This window comes from Brachycentrus maculatus, unplaced genomic scaffold, assembly GCF_059751285.1.
Source record: "Brachycentrus maculatus isolate JH-2025_06_01 unplaced genomic scaffold, ASM5975128v1 h1tg000221l, whole genome shotgun sequence".
Lineage (NCBI taxonomy): Eukaryota > Metazoa > Arthropoda > Insecta > Trichoptera > Brachycentridae > Brachycentrus > Brachycentrus maculatus.
This window is the reverse complement of record NW_028280972.1, coordinates 1243898-1269888: the sequence shown is the minus strand read 5'-3', so window position 1 is coordinate 1269888 and position 25991 is coordinate 1243898. Positions and strand designations below refer to the sequence as shown.

At 31.9% G+C, this 25991-nt stretch overlaps 1 protein-coding gene across 1 annotated transcript; it reads left to right on the top strand.

Annotated features, from left to right (window-relative positions):
• Positions 1–201: 201 nt before the first annotated feature.
• Positions 202–25183, top strand: LOC148306891 (discoidin domain-containing receptor 2-like). Its single transcript, XM_088264252.1, has 13 exons — positions 202–245; positions 7782–8013; positions 9189–9254; positions 9602–9749; positions 11146–11322; positions 14240–14370; positions 14477–14684; positions 15705–16136; positions 16989–17143; positions 19553–19710; positions 20050–20142; positions 24283–24424; positions 24878–25183. Exons 1-13 carry the CDS (start codon positions 202–204, stop codon positions 25181–25183), a joined length of 2292 nt encoding a protein of 763 aa, XP_088120378.1.
• The last annotated feature ends 808 nt before the right edge of the window (positions 25184–25991 follow it).

The window sequence follows — 25991 nt, the reverse complement described above, 5'->3', positions numbered from 1 at the left end:
AATCCGCACTTAAATGGTTAATACACCCTTTTTCATTGTGTAGATGAGTTGTTTTGTATTATTCACCAACGAATCGTAAAAGTGTTTTACCCCTTTGGAACCGCCGCATGAATCAAAGTTTACGACTTTACGGCAAAGGCCTCCATTATCTCCACAATTATTGAATACATTAATGGTAGGATTTTACTTGAAACGGGAAGAATGCAGGAGAACCAGTCGGCATTGTCTCGCTACGTTCTTCCCCGGTGAGTTACGGCCTGGCCGGGGTGGTTACTTAAGGGTTGAACTTCTGATGGGTTATTGTTTGTTCTCGAGTGTCGTTGCGGACAAATTACACGGCCAGATGTATAACAATTGAACGCAACGAGCGGAGCTCGCCTAATTGAAAAGGGCATGATCTTTTGCATTTTTAGGACAGCATTGTTAAACGAAAAGGGGTGTTTTTCAAGATTTGTACTTCATGTATATGCGAAGTTTTTGTCCGCCTCCGTAGTGTAATGGTCAGCACGCTCGGTTACCGTTCTGGAGGACCCGGGTTCGATTCCCAGGGGGGGTAAGAATAAATACGAGTGATTTTTTCACTGTAATATTTATTCAATATTACCCTGGACTGGTACTTGAAGCGGAGGGCTGATCACCTTTCCTTCATGTGTAAACGATCAAGATAACACTGCGTTTATATGACGCAGTGCCCTATGCACCATTGTTTTATTATCATTAGTATATGCGAAGTTAATCAATCTAATTTAAAAATCGGGTGAAAATAACCCTGCAGTAAATAAATATCATTCAATAAAAATAATAAGGAATTATAAATAACTTCATCTCACAAAGATGAAGAAGAATATGGATGTCTGGGCATTAACGGGTTGACGACCGTCATAGGCTAGTATAAGTGATCACATTACATACGTGTGATGAGATATCAAAAAATAAAATGAAAATAACTCCTGCAATTGGAGATAATCCAGATTTTGTGAACAAGTATTTGGACACACTCAAAATGTTGTATTTTTATGTATTTAAAATATGATAAAATTTGCCTTAGTAATTAAAGTATTTTTATTATGTACCAGTATGTGAATTTAAGTTCGATAATTAGCGGCTTCCAAGTATTAAGGAATCCAAATTTATATTTTGTTGATCTCCAAATACAAAAAAAACTTTTTTTTCAATTATAACCAACTAACCATCACACCGATTTCCCGCAGGGGTAGGCTAAGAGAATAGGTCGCCACACCAATCTTATTATAATTTACATTTGCATGTGATGTGTAAGTGTGCACATCCTATTTTTTGGGCACCCAAGGTCAGAATACGAAATGGACGTTAGCGGTAAAACTATTTCCTGGCAAGAAAAGTTGCATAGTCTAGATTAAATAACTTTGTATTGTATCTGTTAAAGTAAAGTATCTTCAAAAAGTTTCTCTGCGATAAAGTAAAAAGCTTCCTCGAATTTCTAAAACAATTCTTGTCGCTTGAATCCCGATGCAGGATTCAATAGAGTAAGAGAAGATCTTAAGTGAATTAGTATCGTCGTCTGATCGCACACTTGAAAACAGATTGCGATTTTAATTGCAGCGAGTTGAAGTGAAGATTAAACTTAGTCTTTGAAATAAGGAATTTTATAGAAGTGACATTTTGGCGTTGTGTTTTTAAAAACGCGATACCAAAAACATTTATAAGTCTGTGTGGTTCTATTTTTTTGTAACTGATTCTGAATTTCAACCTATTTATCAATTGTTGATAAAACGTTGAGCTCCCATTTCGTTATCGTTCGTTATTAGTTATAAAGGCAAAATTGTAACTTAATTGAACTCGTGTATTGCCATTCCCAATCTAGAAATAAATTAATATCATAAACGATGATTTCCGATGAAAATATGATTGGATTTATTCTGGCCATTTCTTAGAAATAGGGGTAGAAATGGCGAGCCGGGGGGGTAATATTGGTGTCATAATTCAACCCAGAGAAAACTATTAGCCGAGAAATGATTTATGAACGATGAATGCTGTTTGCTTACAGCTAACGAAGCAATGGCTTTTTTTATTCCCGGAACAAATCGTTTTGAAATATTAGCGTTTTACTACAAAAATCAATGGAATGATATTTTTAAAGACAGAATGCTACGTAAAACGCAATTTTTTATGTTCCTTCATGTTCCTTTTTAAATATTCCCTTATGTGATTTGTTTACAATATTCAATAATCGTTTCAGTTTACAAATAAGAATAATGGAAATTAAATAAATAATACAATGTAAATATTAAAACATATATCTGTATTTTGTGTACATACTATACATTCAAACCTTTATATATATATATATATATATATATATATATATATATATATATATATATATATATATATATATATATATATATATATATATCAGATTTAGTGTAAAGTAAATGTTAGAATGAATAAAATTTTGAAAGATAATACTGGAGCAACAAAAAATTCGCTAAGCGATGTACTGACATCAAGAACTTAAAAGTAAAGTTTTTTTTTACCATTCGAAAGAAAAGGTGAGATTACAAACGAAAAAGATTCAATTGTAATAAGGTTTAATATTTGTTTAACATCTACCAATATTATAAATAAAACCCTGAACATTTGTTTGCAGCAATAAATTTATAAAGCAATATTTTTGTGTGCGCTAAGCTCTTGACAAATGGACGAGTAATACTCGCAACAGGACCCATAAGGATGTGTATTATTTTTCATCGTTTGCCACTGCGCACAATTTGTCTCAACTTCTCTTGAGACTAACTTTGAGCTTAGGGGTGGACGAATGCTCGGCTTATTCCGTTGTAATTCCGAGAAAACCAAACACCTGGAGATACGTTTACCTACCTTTAGCTCCGGTGAAATATTTCAAAATAACACAGCTCATTTGTTTTTCCGCCACCCTGGATTTCCGCATCCAAAGTGTAAAGGAACGTGAATCGTGAAAAAATAATTATATACTGCATTTTTTTACTAATTCAATTTATTTATACTAAGAAAATTTTTGAAAAAAATCCCTTACCAAATACAAAAATTTAAATAGTTAAAAATTATGGTATCTGATTGTTGATTTTAATATCATCATTGCAAACACATTTTATTGAAAATATTACTTGGACTTATTAGTCTATCCAGGCGCGTACTTACGCGGTCGTTTATGTTATAATCAGTATTTCATTTGAATATTTAATACATAAATTATATTATTAGAGCTAAAACTGATTTTGTTTTATATTTCTTAAACTTTTTTTGAAAAAAAAAAACAAAAACACATACACGTATTATGTATACATATAGAAGTGTAGATTAACTATCCATAATTTATTTATTACTACAAAAGAAAAAATACTTGCTTTATTAATATTTACCACTTAAACAACTATGATGCACATTAATAAATATAATTTATTTAGTTACGATTCATGAAACACAAGGCATAAATATATCTTCCATTTCTTCTGAACCTATTTGATGGAAAATCGTTGAGATTTTATTTTAAATCACTTAGAAATTCTTTTCAAATTGTAAGAAAATAGAAATTGTTCCCCCTGCCAAAATAATACTTCGAGTTATACAATTTACCCAAAATGTTCAAATATTTGATCTAGAAATGCCGAAAGATTAATATACGAGTGGTATTTTTTCTTTGAAGCACACCCCACCGTTTTGTATCTGCCCACAAATTGAAAATTTACCCTGTCGTTTGAAAATGCTGAATTCTGAATAAGAAATGTCGCAGAAATAGAATAATTCCAAGTGAATTTTCTCGGAGATTTTACAATAATCTCAGCAAACACGTTAGAAGCGCTTTAATGGCGGTCCGTTGCTTATCAATTATATTATTATTCCCCAAGCTGTGCGAACCATTAATCAGTGGAGAAATATTGGCATATTTATTGCCGTTACTCAAGCCGGTATTATTTCCCGTTTCTTGAACATTTGTCTCCACAGTGACCATATCGCGGAATGAATGGCTATTTTATACAACACAACAAACTACCAGCACACAAGCACGTTTGATTAAAACTGAAAGTGATTTATCACTTTTGTACAATTCAATACGAAATTCCAATATTTTCGTATTTTAGGAGCGTTCACTTTAAAGCTATGTCGATTGTGGACGACCTACGGCTGGAGTTTTACGATTAAAAACAACAAAAAATATTTATCGAATATGTAATTTGATTCCGTAATACAATATTTCCATCTTATTTTCCAAAATCAATACAACATCACGATATCGGTTTTCTTTTGTGGGTACCTTTTCCGTGTTAAATTTGATTTGATATTTTTTTTGAGGAATAATTATCTAAACCACCGTTTTAGAAGTTTGACTGATAGTGGAAGGACATGCATAGGGCAGAAAAGGATTTTATTCATCATTATACTCAAAAAAAAAACTTTAAATTTATTTTGGGAATGGAGGATGTAGAAGGATGAAAGTAGACTGAATGCAGTCGAAATGCGATCTCTCAGAAGAATGTGCGACAAAACGATGTATGATAGATGTTCGAACAGTGAAATAAGGAAGGAATGCAAAGCTGACATAAGCATTATCAATAAAATTAAGAAAGGTGTTTAGATGGTTTGGACATGTAGAACGAATGAGTGAGGAAAGAACGGTAAAACAAATTTATGAGGCGAATGTAATCGGGAAAAGAAGCACAGGAATACCGAGAAAAACATAGCACGATCAGGTATGCCAAATACTTGAAAGTGGTCAGGTTAGGAGTCGTAACAATCGGCGGGTATGTATGAGGAGATGCATGAACGTGAGAGAGGCGAAGAATGTTTGCAATGACAGAGTGGTGTGGCGCTCTATTCTCTCTGCCTACCCCTGCGGGGAAGTGGCGTGATGGTTAATCAGTTAGTTAGTTAGTTAGTTAGAATGGCGGAAACCACACTCTAGTAATTGGGCTAGCAATTTAATGAGTTTCTTGATTGGCATTCTTCATTTCATAAAATTGATTACACTCGTACATCCAAAAATCTGGAGCGCTGGACTTTTTATAACAAAGATCGAGCTACAACTGAACAACATTTATCCGTACATAGAGCCTCTTTACATAATAATATACTGTTATTAAAACCAGATGAAATCATTTATTTTAAAATGCACCATTCAGTGTGGTCAGGTTAGGAGTCGTAACAATCGGCGGGTATGTATGAGGAGATGCATGAACGTGGAAGGGGCGAAGAATGTTTGCAAAGACAGAGTGGTGTGGCGTTCTATTCTCTCTGCCTACCCCTGCGGGGAAGCGGCGTGATGGTTAGTTGGTTAGTTAGTTATATGTACACACACGAGTATATTGAATGAATTGTTTTCGCAAATTACTTTTATTCTCTTCTCAAAATTCTATTCTGATCCGATTCAGATAAACATTTTTTGTATTTTTATATTATTTACATCATAGGTAATATTTATATTTTGGGAGTAGAAAATATAAAAAAGGGAAAAGAATGGATTTGAACGTAAGATAACAAATGTGTAATTTTTCTTTGTCAACAAATGACTTTAAAAAAAACTCGAAAAAACAGGAAAATGGAGAGAAGTGAAATAACCTCGGACACGCTTAAACATTTCCGACCCCAAGCAAATAGCTCGAACGAATCCACAATACTAAAAATCGGGAAATGCGAAATTTGATATTCCCGTTTGAAGTGTTAAGAAGGTAAATATATACGAGGAAAGAGTGAAAAAACTTATATTGAAAACTTAAAATTAGAAAATTAAAAAAAAAAGGATTTAACGAAAACAGAATTTTTTAAACGACGTCAATTCTATGCTTCTTCAAGAAATAAAATTCACTAGTACCTAATGAATTTGTATTTCTTATAAGTACAAAATCATGTTTTATCACTTGGTAATGTAATAAAATTTCTTACTAAAATATCATATACGGTGATACTTATTAAAATAATAATCATGAAACTGATCCATAAGTAGTTGTAATAATCCATTTCAAACTAAATAAAATTTTCATTACATCAGTTTTTTCACAACTGAAGTAAGTCAATTAGGTCATTGTCAGTTGAATATTTGGAAAATCTTATCATCACGAAACATGACAACTTTTCTGGAGAAACCTTATTTTTCTTGTGTTGTGAGGAAATTAACAAATGGATTAATTGCACAGGATTAATGTCAAAATCTTATTCATTATCAATTACTTATTCATTCGTTTAATTTCTGCCTCTCTGCCGTTCATCTTCACTTTATTTTCACTTACTTGAAAGTCCTCGAGTCTCGAAGTGCAATTTAAATAGGTCGATACTCCTTTTATTCACAATTAAGAGCTGATTTTATTTTATTTTCCATAGAAATTCTAGAATATTTAATTACTTTTGTTCAGAAGGCAAAATGAAATAACATTTGAAAATAGCAGTAGGTACGAAGTTTTAATAATGGCAACTAATGTTATTATCATATCGTATCTTTACTTATTATCTAAACAATTGTTCTTGGTAGGTGACTTGATATTTATTGCTTTGTTTAAATTTTAATTTAAAAAAATAAGCAAATGTAGTTACATGTGCTCATAACATTAACACAAAAAAAAAACAAAAACTTACCGTAACAAAAACATTTTTTATTATGTAAGAACATTACTTTTACATCGTGTAAAATAAAACTATGAAAATAAATAAAATATTGATGACTTCATAAAATAACTATTTTTTATTATGATTGTTAAAAAATAAGCATATTGATTTATATAAAAAAAATATTTTCTAGCGTTTCTCGAGTATGTGAATATAATCCAGGATTCGGACCACACATACAAATGAAAGAGTTTCTGGTGAATAAAATGCTTCTCTCATCTCCAGTTAAATTCTAGTTACATATATTTAGATTTAAATAAACACATGTTATATATATATATATATATATATATATATATATATATATATATATATATATATATATATATATATATATATATATATATATATATATATATATATATATATATATATATATATATATATATATATATATATATATATATATATATATATATATATATATACATGTTATATATATATATATATATATATATATATATATATATATATATATATATATATATATATATAAATATATATATCCTGTACTTATATATTAACTGTTCATTTATATAGCGTCTGACATGTGCATCTACAACGTGCGCATGCGCGGCATTATGTTATTCTATCGCTTTGTATCGTTGCGTATATGTCGGTCACTTTTTCTCCACTCCCGCGGCGTCGGAATATAGCTGTCTTATGTAACAAAATGTGCCTAATAAACGTGATACGTCCTTGAAATTTCACTCTCAATTCTCGTCCAATTATCCTTCTTCCCCTTCAAAACCTGTTGCGATATAAGCTTGATCAACTGCTTTTAGTTTAACTTTTAAATTTATTTTAAAAACCTGTGACTGTGGAGGTTATGTTACCAAAACGTTACATTTCCATTATGAATTATTTTAAGTGATCAGGAATTATAGCTAGTGAAATTGTTACGTTTTGGTGCGATTTAATGATTTCATATTGGTTGAACACAGGATTGGTCACGTTTTGTCTAAACTTTAATAAAGATTTCGATAGAATACAGTAAACAGAACAGATTTGCATGGAAATGTAATATTTTGGTGACCTCCACAACTGCTTTCAATGTGTTAGTAGTTTTCAATGCAATTCAAACCTTTGACTTTAACCCACATCATAACAAACCTTTTTCTTGCCAATTTGATGACAGAATTTAACTTTAATTTTCTTTTGTCTAGAATTCGCCAGGAGAAGAGCGGCGGAGCTTGGTGCCCCAAAGCGCAGATAAGTTCCGACGTGAAAGAGTATTTGGAAGTGGACTTGGTGAAGAACCACCTCATCACGTGGACAGAGACGCAGGGCAGATTCGGAAATGGACAGGGTCAAGAATATGTGGAATTTTTCAATATAGAGTATTGGAGAGACTCTCTGGATCAGTGGACTATTTACAAAGATGCATTAGGAGACAAGGTAAGAAACAGAGATATTCCATAAATCACTCTCCTTATCATTCATATATATATATATATATATATATATATATATATATATATATATATATATATATATATATATATATATATATATATATATATATATATATATATATATATATATATATATATATATATATATATATATATATATATATATATATATATATATATATATATATATATATATATATATATATATATATATATATATATACTCGGTTATTACGAGCACGGTTACAACGAGATCTCAGATACAACGAGAAAACATTCGTTGACATTTTGGTTTCGGATTTTCTCCATACATTTATTCACGGTTATAACGAGAAACTTTTTGACTATAGCGAGCAAAATGAGATCGACTTTTTTTTTAATTTTGTTAATATTTGAATGTTTTTAAACATTTTTGACCTTAAGCAATAAAATCCTATTACCGGGCAATTATACCGTTGTCGCCGGGATCGGATTAAGTTTATGACTCTAAGTACTAAATTGGTGTTGTCACCTACAATAAAAAAAAAAATCATGCAAATGGGTTTGAATTGCATATTGCAAATTGCAAGCTTTTTCATGTTTTTAAGGACCTACATTATTACATAAATCAACTTATTTTATAGTTTTTGAACGTCATGCTTGTTTCGGGGATTTTTACGATAGTTTCCATATTTTGTATGTTCTATGATTACTATGGACATGGCACAATAAACATTTCGAGGTGGGGAATGTAAGATCAATTCTAGAGCAGGTCAGTCAAAAACAAACCCTTGAATTATCAACATATCTACCAATAATAAAAAATTGTCTCTCAATTCGCGAAAAGGCGGAAATTATAAGTGAAACAGAATATTGCGCGAAAAATATTAAGTGCATAAAAAGTTTACATCATTCTCAGTGTCAAAATTGAATTTTTATCTGCATTTAAAAATAACATCATGGACTCGACAAAAAAATAGGAACTGTGATCGTACGAATTTTGTTGAAACTGCTACAATGGTTTTGTACTCAAGCAGCACAGGATTTTATATTTACGCACGATGGCGAAACAACGTTGGGATCTTTTTTTATTATTCGGTATTTTCAAGCTGTCAAAACTCACGACTTGCTCAAACAAATCTATGGAGAGTTTGTTTTATCGTATCTTCAAGTTTCTAGGTGGTTGAAGAAGATCAAGGAAGGTTCAGGAAGGTTCAGGAAGGAGTGGATGAAGACCTTCTCAAAGTCAAACCAATTTTTTTAATAAAATTCTTAACCGTTATTGTCTATGTTCCCATTTAACCAATATACTTATACCCCCGATATACTTAATACTCCACCCACCTCTACTAATACCAAAATGATTTTTAGCTGGTTATTTTTTGTGATCACCTGTCGATGACAACTTTTGTAGTGCTCGAAACCACTCGTATAAATTTTTTTTTTCTCGTTTTTGATATTTAATAAAAGCCAAAACGATGAGAATGTGACTGTGTGATTCGTTAAATCGTGACTATCAAATGACTGTTTTGTTATTAAAAATGATTATTATCATATATTTTAAATGATTGATCTGTTATTTTCTCTCGCAGACCCTCAATGGCAATACCAACACTTATTTGGTGGCCAGGCAACAACTTCACCTTCCCTTCATCGCGTCGAAGATTCGTTTCATCCCTTATTCTCATCATCCGAGGACAGTCTGCATGAGAGTGGAGGTCTACGGATGTCTCTGGGAGCGTTAGTATCACGATTTAAAACAATTTTCGATACATTTGATTTTCAATATGCACTATTAAACAAGATAAAGTAATAACTCATAGTGTAGGCATTAACTGAGTAATAATTACAATATAACGTGTGCTTTCATTTACATTCTTTTTAAGCACCAAATATTATTTTGAAAGTTAATAGTTGTTTAATTTTATAAAGTTTATAAAATGTGCCACAAAGTATCTGTTTATTGTTTGGGCATTCACTTTGTGGAAAGATTTTGTGAAAGAAAAAAAACTTTTTTTTACCACTTGAATTATATTCATTTTATTTTAACGACTAGTTCGGAAGCTATGCTTTAATTTTCGGATCTAAATATAAACTAATTCTCTTTATTTGATTTTTGGGTCTAAATGTTCATTTTTGAAGATGTGTAAGCATAGCTTCCCAAACTTATCGTTAAAATAAAAGAAATATAACTAATAAGTGGTAAAAAAAATATGTTTTTCTTTTACAATTTCATCACATTATTTAGGTTGTAAATTAACACTGCTAGTTTCGGCTAAGCAATCTTCCCCTAAACAGGTTATTCAAAACATTGTCTAAAGGTATACTGCTCTCCAGAAAATAGAAATATTTATTGCAAGCTAAAATTTGTTTTGCTTTTGATTTAAGTAACTTAATCCTAAGTTAAAGAAAATAAATTATTTTATGTACGATATGTATAGTTTATTATACATAAAATAATGTTCAAAAAAATGAAATCAAATTCTCGAAAATTGAATTCTTAAACATTTTTGTTTTATACTATATATTTTGCTCATATTGCATTAAAAAATGTTGCGAAACTTGAATGGATTCGATAGTTTTATTAAGCATCTAATTTTATTTTTGTTCACCTTTCCCAAAATATGTTTGAAAAACTGACAATATGTAAAAAATCTATTATTTCGTTGTTGTTCAAATATGTGCGGCTGCTAAAAAATTGCGATTTTTGTATCATTCTGAAATTGACAAAAAAATATTCATTATTTACTTAAAAACGATATATCTGTATAGATATATAAATTGTGTCGATAAAATTAACTTTTCTTTTGCACTTGAACAATATTTTTTACGACTTGCATATTTTAATCTAAGTTTTCGTGCAGTATTCAGATAATCTATGTTTTCGATAAAAATAATACATTCTTTAAACAATGTTATAATTCGACATTTATGTATCTACTTAGATATGGTGTCAAATAAATCGACATTTTATGTATCTACTTAGATATGATGTTGAAATTACCGCCCTGAATTTAATTCGACGCAGTCAATGGATGCGAAATGTTAACCAAATATATGCGAAGCGCTACAAATCTTAACCAAACCACTTCTAACGAAGAGTTTGGCATAAGCTACTAACTAATTCCTTCTACAGAGAGTGTGGTGCGATACTCGGGTCAAGCTGGGTCGCCCTACGGTGAAGTCAACCTTGCTGACGTCAGCTACGATGGCGTCATAGCTAACGGCGTGATGACTGGAGGACTCGGTCAACTAGTAGACAGGCTCTACGGATTGGACGAATTTGATAGCGAGACTCACAAAGGTCCCACTGGTAAGATAGCATTTAGACTCTTTGCTTGCACGCTGCTTTTAGTAAAACATTAAATATTTATGGTAGCTTTTAAAACTACATATAGCATGCAGTAACCGTTTTACTACTTTTACTTTACCTTTAAGAAAACTTAAAATACTACACATCGCTCACTCCTTTCAAGAACGTCATAAATCAAAAAACGACAATTTTCAGTTGTGCATATTTTCGGAATGCACAAAAAATGTACTATATCCCAGCAAAAACGGCATATTTTTAACTTAATATTTACCCGCTACAGGGCAGAAAGTGTTGTTTTTGCATTTTGAAGAGAAGGTATGTTTAATTATTTTTTTAAATAAACTAAATATTTTTCAAATGGAGAAAAAACATTCATGTTTTACCTAAAAAGATGTGTTTTACAGTAAAAAGTTCAATAAGTGGCTTGGTATTCATTTTTAATACATTGTATTATATTTTTAAACTTTAAAAACGTTCTCCTGAAAAATCAAGTATTTTGATTTATGACGTTCTTGAAAGGAGTGAGCGACATGTCAAATATTTATGTATTAAATGTTAAATCCAACACTGATTTTTGAGTCTACTAAATTATATTTTACTGTTGAAAAAACACATATAAATCAATTTTGTGATCTTTTTTTCGCCTAGTTATGGCATTTACAAACGAATGCCATTTATTCGTTTGAAAATGCCATCACAAGGCAAAATTGTCACAAAATTGATTTTTATCTTGGTATTTTTTCAGCAATAAAATACAACTTAGTAGACTCTTAACATCTTTGTATGATTTAACATTCAATACATAAATTAAAATAGAGAAATCTTTAAATACGAGAACATATTATATGTATTAAATACCTTATAATACCTGAAATGTTTTCCTGAAAAGTAGAGATTTAACACCTATTCTCCTTACCTTAAGCACCGAAATATGATTTCATAATGATGAATATTTTTAATAAACAAATTATATCTCAACATAGATGAAGAAGAATAGGGAAGTCTAGGTATTTACGGGTTTATGGCCGTCATAGGCTGGTTTAAGTGATCACTTAAACGATTAGTACTATAAGTGGTCATAAGCCCTGTAAATGCCCAGACTTCCATATTCTTCTTCATCTTAGTTGAAATATCAAAAAATATATACAAATTAACTCCTAATTAGAGACAATCCAGATTTGTGAACAAGTATTTGGACACACTCAAAATGTTGTAAATAAATACTTTATACATTATTTAAGACATTTTATCAATTGCAACGGAATAGCCGAGGTAATAAATGGTCTAATCGTTTTTGATAAACCGTATTATCAGTTCAACTTTTCATTTTTTTTAAATACAAATTTATACAATAAACAACAATAAAAAAATTGAGTGTCATTTGAACAGATTATAAACATTTTCGCATCATAAATCAAATGCTTACTTTATTACTTTATTAATTAATGGGCTTTCTTGTCCTAAAATATTGTCGAGCAAAAACCAACCATCTTTATATAAATGTCAAAAAGAAATCCTTCGAACTTCCGTGTTTTCTGTTAAGATCTTTTATCATGATACTGCGCTAATGATCAACATAAACGTGTAACCTTTTTGTACAGAACCGTGCTAGAAATACTGAAATGATTTTTTTCTAGATTGAAAACATTTTATCCGTTAGTCTTTTGACTACCTTTTTATTATTAAAACCACGTTGGTTCTTCAATAAATAAATATATTGAATAAAATCTCTTTTAAAAGTATACTTAATTATTTTGTCCACTTTCAAAGTGTAGTGGTTAGCACATTTATCTACGCTGTAGGTCCCGGATTCGATTCCCGGAGGGAAAAATAAGTAAAGGAGTTTTCTCACTATAATATTTATTTAATATTACCCTGAACTTGTACCTGAAGCGCACGACTGATCACCTTGCTTTCATACTGTAAACGATTAAATCAACATTGTATCACCTACTTCAGCGCCCAATGCACCATTGGATGCGAGTAAGGGTAAGCTTATTACTCTTCATCTAACCCTTATTTACACTTAATGATGCATAGAGCACTGCATAGTATTGACGCAGTATTATCTTAATCGAAACTTACATGAAGGCAATGTGATGATGACTCTTGTGCCTTAGGGATCAGTCCAGACCTGTCTCAGTTTATATTAAATAAATATTAGACTGTAAATTCGCCTTTATTTTTTTCGCCCCCTCTCCTCTGGGAATCGAACCTGGGAACAAAATATACATACTTCAATATGTAGGTACATCCTGCGTAATACGTAAGACAATACTGTTGTAAATATGCTTGTATGTGTTACGACGGGAACGGCTCTCTTCCGATTATACGGTAATGATTTTTTTTCTAGAAACTTTATATTCTATCATAAAACCAGATTTCACAGAAAGTAACTTTTGCCTAAGCTTTCTCTGAAATTGTTTTTAAGTGTGATGACGTACCAAAATGTTCACATATCTGGATTACCTCCAATTAGGAGTGATTTTTAACATGTTTTTTTTTTGACATCTCAACACAGATGAAGAGGAATATGGAAATCTTTGAACTTCTAGATAAATATCTGGAAGTATATCTGGAATATCTAAATGTTCCAAAATTTTGAAAAGTGTGGTTGTCAATCGTGGGTAGAATTGGTGAACGTTACACATATGTAAAACATCAATTAAAATTGCCTATGACGGTCATAAGCCCCGTAAATGCCCAAACTTCAGTATTCTTCTTCATCTACGTTGAGATGTCAAAAAAATTATAATGAATTTTTGATTATTCCATACTTACATAATGTTTTTATTTAAAATGTTTTAGGAACGGACATTAATTATCTATCTCCGTTTATTTTTAAATATGTAGGTCACCCTTCTTTTGATATCGGGAGGCATGCAAAACATTACGGTTTTTTAATGATTGTTTACAGGAAGTCGATGGGTCGGTTGGAATAATTATACCACAGACGGACCACTGGAACTCGTCTTCGAATTCGATAGTATTAAAGAATTTATTGGTATGAACGTTCATATCAATCACGTCGCTTCGAGGGGAGTTGAGGTGAATTTCACTTTGGTATTTTAGATAATAATGAAATATTTGTCACGTTACTACAATACCATCACGTTATTTTTTCTATTTTTTTAATAAATCTCATTCATTCCAGGTCTACAAGAAAGTCCATGTTTACTTCTCATTGAATGGTAAAAAGTTTCAAAAGCAACCTATTATATCGATACCAAATATCAATGACGATTCAGAAACGGCTATGAATTTATCAATACCTTTGATGCATAAGGCAGCGAGATTTATTAAATTGCATTTCTACTTTGCTTCCAACTGGTTGATGATGAGTGAAGTTGCTTTCGACACGGGTGAGCAGATTATGTTTTGATATTCATAAAAAAAAAATCATTTATTGATTCGGCAGTCATTTTGTGGTAAAATCTATCCATTTTCGTATTAAATACCCTTATTTCTTAAAATTCATCGTAATACATGCTTCGCTGCATTTCCAATTAAAAATTCTCATCCAATTATTTTGAACCCATCAGTAATCGAACACGAGACGTCACGCACTGTCAAGCGTGGTGACCACTGCAAACCAATTTTATTTGATAAATTGACGGAGTTCAATCAATTATTATATTTAAACATTTACCGTATTCAATATTTTCTAAAACTTTTTCAGTGCATCACTATTTTAACAACTTTTGTCAGCCAATTATTCCGAGTGACAAATGGTTACTTTTCAGAGACATTTAAAACGCAATTTTATGTGTGGAATGTATCGAAAAAGTGTCATGATTGCTTTTAAGAAATAATGGTTTTAACCAAGTAAAACTAAAATTTGAAAAAAAAATCCTTCAAATCCTTTTCATAAAAAAACGTTACGACCATAATTTAATAAATTATGTATCTAAATTGTTAATGAAAAACACATGTTTTTTACCACTTGAGTATATTTTATTATAACGACTAGTTTCGGAAGCTATGCTTCCATCTCTAGGTCTACATATAAACCTGAAGATGGAAGCATCTGAAACTAGTCGTTATAATTAAATAAACTCAAGTGGTAAAAAACAAGTGTTTTTCGATTACATTCTCGTCATGTAATACCACAAAGTGGATGCCGAAACTATGTTTAAATAATGTAAATATCTAATTGAATTTGTACTAAACTCATATTTTAATTCGAAATTGTGTTGTGGTCCCGTGGTTAGTGTTGCGGACACTTGAGTTAGAGTTTTTCGGTTCGAACCCACTCTTCTACAATTTTATACCTATTTCTAATAATGAACCGCTCATTAAATGGTATGAAATAGTATGTATTTTTGTAAATAATAAAATACACAAATATTTCCCTTTTTTAATGTTTTTATTTGCTTCCACAGTGGCCATATCCGGCAACCTGACCGACATGCTAGAGCAGTACTACGTGTCGCACGAGGCGCCGGCGCGCACGCCCGCCGCGCCCGAGGCGCCACGCGCCGCCGAGGCGCCGCCGGCGCCGCAGCCGGGGCCGCTGTCGCGCACCGCGCTCGCGCTGGCGGGCGCCGCGCTGGCCGCCGCCGCGCTGCTGCTCGCCTGCGCCGCGCTGCTGCTCGTGCGCCGCGGCCGGCGCAAGGTGGCGCTGCTGCAGAAGGGCTCCGCGCTGGACATGCCGCCGCCCTCCACCATCGGCATGCGCGAGCTCAAGATCGGGCCCACGCGGCCGCCGCCCGTCGACTCGGACTCGGACTCCGAGCTCTACCACGAGCCGTACAGGCTGCTGCCGAGGCGGGAACGGGACAGCGGCACCCGCTCAGAGGGATCTTTAGATTACGGTAACTATTTTACTTGATCTCTCTCTTTCCCCTTTTCCTTCCCCCTTCCTGCCCCTCCTACATGTATTTATATTTAAAGACATTTCACTCACTCCTTCAAGAACGTCATAAATAAAATAAACTTTCAGCTATATCTTTTCAGACATTGTTCCCCCATTGTCTTCTAGACCCTTCATGTTCGGGTAACTAGAGACATTTGACCCAATGCCATCTGTGGTCCATCGACAATTTTTTGAGTGGCTGCAACAGTTTGTCCACAATATAGTCCATTCTTAAATATTAGTCGAAAGTAATTTCCTCTCCAAGACACAGAGCATATCGCTCACTCCTTTCAAGAACGTAATAAATCAAAAAACGATTTTTCACGAGAACGTTTTTAAAGTTTAAAAATATAATACAATGTATTTAAAATAAATATCAAGCCAGTTGTTGAACTTTTTACTGTGCAAAAGACCTATTTAGGTAAAACCTGAAGGTTTTTTTCTCAATTTGAAAAATATTTTGTATTTTTAAAAAAATAATTTAATTGCCTTTTCTTCTAAATGCAAAAAACAACACTTTCTGCCCTGTAGCGAGTAATTATTAAGTTAAAAATATGCCGCTTTTGCTGGGATATAGTACAATTTCAGGACATTCCGAAAACATGCACAACTGAAAATTTACGATTTTTGATTTATGACGTTCTTGAAGGAGTGAGCGATTTGTGAAATGTTGTAATAGGAATTTTATAATTACCTGTTTTTATTACTTTTTATTGTTAATTTATTTTTGTAACTGTTCTCTTTGATTTCTTAATAAATAAATACGATAAAAAATAAAAATAAAAATAATAAAAAATGTTATTTTTTTCAGGATTTTCCAACCTGAATGGTTTTCAAGACGGTGTCAAGTACTCTTCGCCATCATTCTGCAACTTGCCACCCCCACCCCCTCCCGTGACCCGCCTCCCGCCCTACGAGACCTGCACGCCTAAGGAGAACTTCTACGCCGCTACCGATATAATCCAGGTAAGTGTTCGTGAACGAACCTATCTAAAAATGATTAACCACCGCTTAGTAAGTCTGTCTCAAATTTGAAATTCGAAAACTCAATTTTTTTTGTGCTCTCTTAATTTTCACTATAAAAACACAAGTATGGTTAAAACCATACTTGTGAATGTAATGAGACGTCATCACAAGATGTCCTTCATTTAGTGTGGGTATGTCCAAATTTTTAAACAAGAAAGATTGAAATTGCAGTATGCAGTTGATAAAATTTGATGGCGAATGAGGCGATAGGAGATAAAGATCTAACAGAATTATTGATGTCTTATTTAGAAGCTATGAAAAAAATAAGATTAAAATAGATAAACTGAAAATATGGCATAGAAAATAAGACGAAAAAGACAAATGAATGAGCCAATGAGCAAATCTTTTTTGATATACGATATTGAATCAACTGTGTCTATTTTTGTTTCTGTTGTTTTGTTTTAAGGAATCAACCATATTTGTAAATTATTAATTTTCCAGATTTACTATAATTTTTTAGACATATAAACTAAATATGTTATAAATCTTTGTACAAAAGTGCCTTGTACGTAAATGGCAAAAGAATCTTCTAAAGCAAATAATTAATATTAAAAATAATAATAATAATAATAATAAAATACTTCATATCGGAGCCACGAAAAAAAATGCGCTCATAGTGTTTTTATTAGATTAAGACCAATATTTTTAGCTTTACCAGTCTGATGATGTCGGTAACGACGAAACCCGGTCGCTAATCAAATAAAAATAAAGTGGAAAAGCTACAAATATTGGTTTTAATCTAATAATATATTAAAATGCATTTCCATCACGAAGTGTCAGTGGATAATATAAATCTATTACATAGTGTCTTTTATGATGTGAATCGTGTAATTTGAACCTCAAAATGGAACTTTCAATTTCAATTATTGATTCAATAGTCACTTCGTGGTAATATCTGTAATTTTTTTATAAACTTTAACTTGTTTAATACCATTATTTTTAAAAATCTATTGTGACTCGTGTTTTGATGTATTACGCATTATTTTCAAACACTGGTGTTTGGAATGCATCGAAGCACGTGTCACAATACATTTTAACACAATAGATCACAGTCAAAAGTGTAACTTTAAAATTATAAAAGTATCGTACATTCCACAATTTTTTACCAAATGGCTTTAAGTTATAATGATTTGATTAACATGCTCTTTTCCCCTACTTTTCACTTTGTAACGTCCACGAGTATTGTGAATGTGTTTAACATACACTTAGTAACTTTTTTTCCAAGGAAAACATATCAATATAATTTAAACATATAGAAGTAATACAAATCTTCGCATTGCAAAATAGTATTTAAATATTCGTGGAGGTTCTCACCAAAATGTAACATTTCCATTAAAAATGATTTTAAGCAATCAGGAACTCTAGCTTGTAAAATTGTTACGTTTTGGTGAAATTGAATGATATCATATTGGTTTAACACAGGATTGGTCACGTTTTGTCGCAACTTTAATTAAGATTTTGATAGACTACAGTAAACAGAACAGCACTTAAAGGATTTTTGTGCAATATTAGGAATGTAACTTTTTGGTGAGGACCTCCAATATTAATTTCACCATCTGTAACTCTCACATTAATTGCATTCCGTTTATTTAACAGGCCGAACGGCTAGAGCAGCACTTGATACCTGGTAGATTTACTACCATGAAACTTCCCCCGAGTAGACCGCCCGGTACTGATGTCGTGCCGGAAATTCCGAAACGATGCCTCCGTATTTTAGAAAGATTGGGAGAAGGATCCCATGGACCGGTAAGTCTCGAAATAATAGTAAATGTTCTGAATCAAACAAAAACCCGATTTCACAAAATAATCCTGATCGTTAAATCCTTGTAATTCCTCCTCCGATTATGGAGAACAAAGAATCACCTTCTCGTAATGCTTGAATTCTTAATAATTCTTAATTAATTCTAATTAATCAGTACTTAAACATAGAAATACATAGCGTTCCAATCATAGTGAATAAATAGGATTGTTATTTATTTATTTTTCTTTCTTAGATTCACCTTTGCGAATCCGAGGGAATCGATTTTAAAGATGGATGTTCGACATTTCATAAGAAACAGTTCGTTCTCGTGAAGTCACTATGGCGTGGTAGCACGGACACAGTTAGGTAAGGAAACATATTGCTTTAATATCTGCATACGATACTGCAATCATTCATGAGTGATGATCTATTATCAGGTCCAAGCTGAAGGGATGCTTCGGCCAACGTTGATCTGTAGAATCTAATATCTAGAATAATTGATCTGAATGATTAACAATATTTCCATACCACATATTTGAATTATGACCGTAGAAATTTTCCATAATATTGTTTTATTTTAAATCTTTAGACGTGAATTTATGCGCGAGATTGCCTGGTCAAGTGTCCTTCGCGATACGAATGTAGCACGCGCTATAGGGGTCTGCTCGGAAGAACCCCCTTGCTCAATAATACCTTACTCGGAATTGGGGGACCTCCCGGCTTTTCTCAGGAGGCAAACCGACAACAAGCAAGCTTCAACTCTCAGGTAAGAATAAAATTATTTTTTTTATAAATATATACTCGTACATTTATTATTTTATTTAAACATATACATACATCCACAAACAAGAGTTTGCTTATGAAATTTCTGTAAATAAAATTACAAATTATACTCACAGTAAAGTAAAAATTCATTTATGACATTAGATATATTGACATGATTTTACTGATTATATTATTTTATAAATAAAAAGCGAACTACATCTAATAATTGTCAAGAATGATGAAAGACATTTTCTGACCTATGTACACACTTAGATTATTTCAAATTCAAAGGTCTACAGTGGATTCAAACAACCTGAACTAACGAAATATTTTTCCACAGCTATGGGTGCCTGATCTATCTAGCTACGCAAATAGCTTCTGGTATGAAGTACTTGGAATCAATGAAAGTTGTGCATAGAGACCTGGCAGCCAGGTGTGTATAGGATTTGTTTTATTCATCATTTATCATCCTTTTCAGATGCGTTTTTTTTATTATTTTTAATTGTAGTTGATATGTTCTTCAATACGTAAATTAAAAAAAAATTATTACGAACGAATTAATCACAAAAACTGACGTAAAGTTTCATTTTTCACATCAAATATCCAATTTTACTTTTTGATATTTATAACTCAGATTTTATTTTCGCCTATCACGAAATAAATTAAATATTTTCACCCGGTAAACATTTTTTTTCAATCGAATGTACAAGTCTGTATTTCCATCATCTTCGCCAAAATTTAAAACAAGAGTTGATATTCTTCAACGTTTTCAACAAACATTTTTTAACGGAAATAACGAAATTGAAGGGAGTACATGTATAATCAAATGATAATAATTTTTTGTAACTGCAGACAGTTGGTAGAATTCCATATTGAATTGTTGGGTAAAATATCCTAAATTAACCACGGTTATAAGATTGAATTTTACTTTTATTTACATATATATGATAATATGTGACGCGTTTTGTCTTATTAAGACATTATCAAACACATTATTAAAAGCACGAGTGTTTGATAATGTCTTGATAAGACGAAACGCGTCACATATTATCATGTACAGATATGTTAACAAAAGTAGAATTCAATCCAATAACCGTGTTTTATCTGGGATGTTTTACACAACAATTTTTTTTTTAATATTTTTGAATACAGTATATTGAATGCAAGCAATATAGATCATTCTTAATTATGATAATTTCTATAGAGATGAAATAAAATAAAAACACACTAGAAGCGGAGATGTCACATTTTATTGGAATCAAAATAAAACCTCTTAATATGCGAATAGCGTATGCCGAGGAAAAATAAATATTTATGTTTATGTTACTTTAAGGCAACAGTCGTGTTCAAAGGGTTAAGACTTTTAAAGAAACCGTTCCATACTAATTACTTTCATTCAATTCAATTTCGTGCAAACCTTTCTCTGATTTCAATTACTATGTAAATTTTTGAATATTTAATTTTGATTTTTCACGTTATAGGAGCTTTCTTTTCAATTACGTTTTCATTTTGGGCTGCTGTTTATGCAAACGGAGTAAACGTTTATTTGTTCGTTGAAGTAGTATTTGAAGTAAAATAAAAACTTGTTTAAGACGGCTCAAGACATAACTCCTTTATAACGTAATGATGACAGTAGATCTGAATTTGTTTTTATCATAAAGGGGCTAATTTACACCAAAGATATAATGAAATAATACAATACGCTTTTTTCATTCACTTATGAATGTATTTTTTTTTTGTCCTCTGGTCTTCAACATACGTTCAATTACATGAAATGTATTTCTAAAAACATAAAGTATTTTAATGATTATTACACAATAACTAAACATATTAGAATTATGTATTTTGATTTATCCTGTTTTTATATTTTAATTCAACTTCGACCTGTATCCGAAACAAAATGTTGCATAGAGCACCGAATCAGATCAAACTTGGCTTCAAATTCATGTATATGAGCTTCATAAATAAGCTCAAATTGAAGTATAGGTACCTACTACTGCGATACAGGAAATAAAGAAAGAAGGTATGGAATGTAGAAAACGGAGAATTATAGCAACAGTTAGGTTGGTTACCCGGACAATAAAAATAATGAATCAAGTAAATTGCTTGTTATTTTTTGAAATTTCAACATAGATGAATAAGAATATATAATTCTGCGCATTCACGGTGCTTCATAGGGGTCCGTTATACGCTAGTTTGAGTGGTCACTTTACACACGTGTAACATTCACCAATTCTACCCATGATTGACAACCACACTATTCAAATACTTCAACTTGAATCACTATAATTAGCCCCGTAAATGCTTAGACTTCCATATTCTAATTTATATATGTTGCGATGTCAAAAAACAGTATAAAATAATTCCTAAATTGGAGATAATCCAGATTTGTGAACAAGTATTTGGACAAACTCAAAATGTTTCAAATAAATTCCTATGAAAAATTATTGATCACAAGAATATATTTGTTTTTATTTTGTAAGCACAGTTAGTTTTATTTTATTTTATTTTTATTTAACAAAATAACTTCCTGACGTCGCATAGATGTAATAAATATTTTAACACCTTGAAGGAAAAACTTCTCCATCAATGTAACTTTATGTAAATAGAAACTTGATGTAAAGGGCTTTATAAGAAGTATCTTTCAGCAATATTCTTGTATACGCACTAGCTAAGCATTATCAAAATATCGTTTATCTTCATTTGTGAGGTCCTTAGAGAGATATTCCATCCATTCCTTGCCTACTTTAATCATTCTTCTCTCTGTCTTTCTCATATTCTCGTTTCTTTTCGTCTCACCCCTTTATACGAAGAGATTATCCGGATTCTGTGCTTTCAAGCACAAATAACAAAATATTTGCCATCTAGTTTACTTTGTTTAACTTATCGAGGTGTTGTAGGAAAAAAGAGATTTAAAATTAATAGGAAATTTAAACAATTCGAAACTGGGATACTATATTAATGCTCTGAAACACTTCTTCATAAGTTTCTTCATCAACTACTACATCAAATTACAGGTTACATCAGATTGTCATTTGATCGTTATATATATACATGTATATATATATATATATATATATATATATATATATATATATATATATATATATATATATATATATATATATATATATATTATATATATATATATATATATCAAACACAATAAAAAAATCATTAAATATGATTGGGATAATTAAACAACACGAATTTAAAATAACACAAATATTCATAAACGATCAAATAATATAATAATTACTAATCAAATAAATACTTAATTTAACTTTCATCCAAAATTTTCATTTTTGTATTAAAATAGAAAATTCTATTCCAGACTTCCATATTCTTCTTCTTCTACTATGTTGAGATGTCAAAAAGTAGTATGAAAAATGACTCCTCTAATTGGGGTTAATCCAGATTTGCGTACAAGTATTTGGACACATTCTAACTGTTGTCCATTCTATTGAATTAACGAGTATCTGGCATCACGATTGCTTGGTTTTCTTCACATGATTTCTTAATTGCATTAAAAAAAAATTGCATAAAAAAAAACAGATTTTGTATTCATATTTTTCACATTCATATCCTTGAGGAGTATCGTGCAATTCTCTTTAGTTTAAAACATAATATTTTTCTGATTAGTTAAAAATACAGTCAAGTTTATTTGAACAAAAGTGTAAAGGAACATTCGGTAAATTATACTATTATAATTATGCTATACTTTAAGTTTCGTGGTGACCTCGTGTAGTTAAAAAATTGTATGTGTATATTTTTCATAGGTACTGTATTAATGTTAATCTTTCAAATTTTGTGAATTTTCATCTTTGATCATTCTATTTAAATTCACTCATATAATCTACAATTATTACATTACATTACATTAGGTTAGACCGCCTTTGTATTTTAGTTGTTTGCGCGTTTGGGCTGTAATTCTCGGACTCTATTCCCTGGGGGTCAAATAAATTTAAATCCAATATTTGTATCATATAATACTTTAAAACGGGACCAATCTTAGTGCGTTAGTGTAATTAACGATCCACTTGAGATTGTCTATCTAATTAGTGCCCTTTGCACCACTGGGTGCAGATTAAAAATTAGGAGTGTGATAAGTGCCTCCTTCATTATACATTATTTATTTGTTTATGGAACGGCTAATGCCTTTAACATGGTTAATACATATTTATAGTATCTAATATAAAAATAAACTAACGAATACACTGATAAAGAAACAAAAAGTCTAAAAAAATAAAAACAAATAGTAAACGAGTAAATACACGTCTCCTTCACACACTATCAGCTAGCAGCGAATGAAAAACAACGTTTAAATCTATCCATTATAACATGGAGAAGAAATGCTGAGAAAGAACAGACTTTGAAGTTGATAACAATATATCAAATAAATCTGTACTTTCAAAAGCATCGGCTTACATATGAAGCCGCGAAATCGGAGAGAATATGGCATAATTTGCATTATGTACAAATACTGCCAATAAACATTTTTGCCTAGTATCTCTTTGAAAAGTTAAAAGTTAAACCTTTAAATAATATGTTTTTGAAAATTTATCTATTTCAGGAACTGCATCCTCAGCAAGGACTTTATTGTTAGAATATCAGACCATGCCATGTACTGTGATCGTTACGAAGAAGATTACTACACTAGTGATACAAAGGCTCGCCTCCCCATTCGCTGGATGGCTTGGGAAAGTTTGCTACTGGTAAGAAATTTATTTTAATTTAATTCCTAAAATTATTATTTGTTTTAATCGCAATGTATGACAAAATGTTTCCCTTACAATGTCTGATGAATATTTTATAAGAATTGTTTGCAAAAATATGTTAAAAAATACATTTATTTTAGTAGTTGCCTCTTTATTTCCAATTTCACGTATGAGAGCTTGATTAACCCCAATTAAACACCATTTACACACAGTGTGTGTAAATGTTGCTATGGTGGTGAAGGGTGGTATTGTTTGCATGCTGTAATAGTGATTGTCCTGATGAAGAGACGGGTACGTCTCGAAACCGGTAGACATAAAAATCTCGGAGAGTGGTTATATACTAATATTAATAACATTTTTGTAAAAAAATAAATAAGAAAAATGACTGACGACAAAGTAAATGCCTTAAATATTAATAATATTGAGAATAATATAAATATGTGTGTTCAGGGTAAGCATTCTTCCCAGAGCGACGTGTGGTCGTTCGGGGTGACTCTGTGGGAACTGCTGATGCTATGCACGCAGCGGCCCTACGCGGAGCTGACCGCCGAGCAGGTGGTGGAGAACGCGGCCCGCTGGCACTCCGGCGCCGCCACGAGCCGCTCGCCGCCGCGCCCGCCCGCCTGCCCGCGCGAGCTGCACGACCTCATGGGCCAGTGCTGGCAGCGCCGCGGCGCCGAGCGGCCGCGCTTCGCCGAGATCCACGTCTTCCTGCAGGGCAACAACAGCGGCTACGCCCCCGGGATGGACTTGTGATGGCGATCCGCGCTCCCGAAGCGCGTCCCGTCCGGGAAACCCGCCCCGCGAACCTCGCTTCGCCGGTACTGAACGACCGCATTTGCCAGAGCCCTTGGGCACGATCGTTTCGCTGCGCTTGAATGCCGCTCTGTTGCTCGGACTGTGACGCTTAATAAGCAAAAGGAAAAAAGGCCACTTTGGAACTGTAAAGAAAATAAAACCCTGCTTTATAGCAAAGTCATCGATATTAAATTTTTTAATCACTAACATTATTTTGTGTTGATTGTTTAAGATGCTACATTTTAGTGATTTAAGTTTTGATCTAACAATTCTTGTGGAACTGCATTTTATAAAAATAAATAAAACTTTGTAATTTTTTCCACGTGAATTTTATTTGACCAGTCTGATGTTGTCGGTAACGATGAAACCCGGTTCCTGGTGGAAAAATAAAATTCACGTGGAAAATTTTTCATTGTTGTTATTTTATTTTACATTATAGTGAGGTAAATATACATATATTATGTACAGTGGTGGATTAGTAAACAAGAGCAAGATTATAAATCGAGGGGACCTAAAAATGCAATTATAATTGAAAAATTCCTTTTTTAATTGAAAACTTTAAAATCTCCAAAATGTATATTGAAATCATAAACCTGTATAATTTTTTGTATCGGGTAATTTCTATAGAAAACGTACGTAGTTCAAGCAAATTGCGACGTGATAATTATATTTATTTTTTAGTTTCGACCACGTTTATATTTGTTTGAACAATATTTGTGTCATATAAAAATTACTCGAATACCATATTCAACTCGAATTTCAAGAG

Coding starts and splice junctions, on each gene's coding strand:
- LOC148306891 (XM_088264252.1), top strand. CDS start 202: ATGCAGGAGAACCAGTCGGCATTGTCTCGCTACGTTCTTCCCCG. Junction 17,144..19,552: donor CCGCTACCGATATAATCCAG/GTAAGTGTTCGT, acceptor TTTATGCGCGAG/ATTGCCTGGTCAAGTGTCCT. Junction 24,425..24,877: donor CTTGGGAAAGTTTGCTACTG/GTAAGAAATTTA, acceptor ATGTGTGTTCAG/GGTAAGCATTCTTCCCAGAG.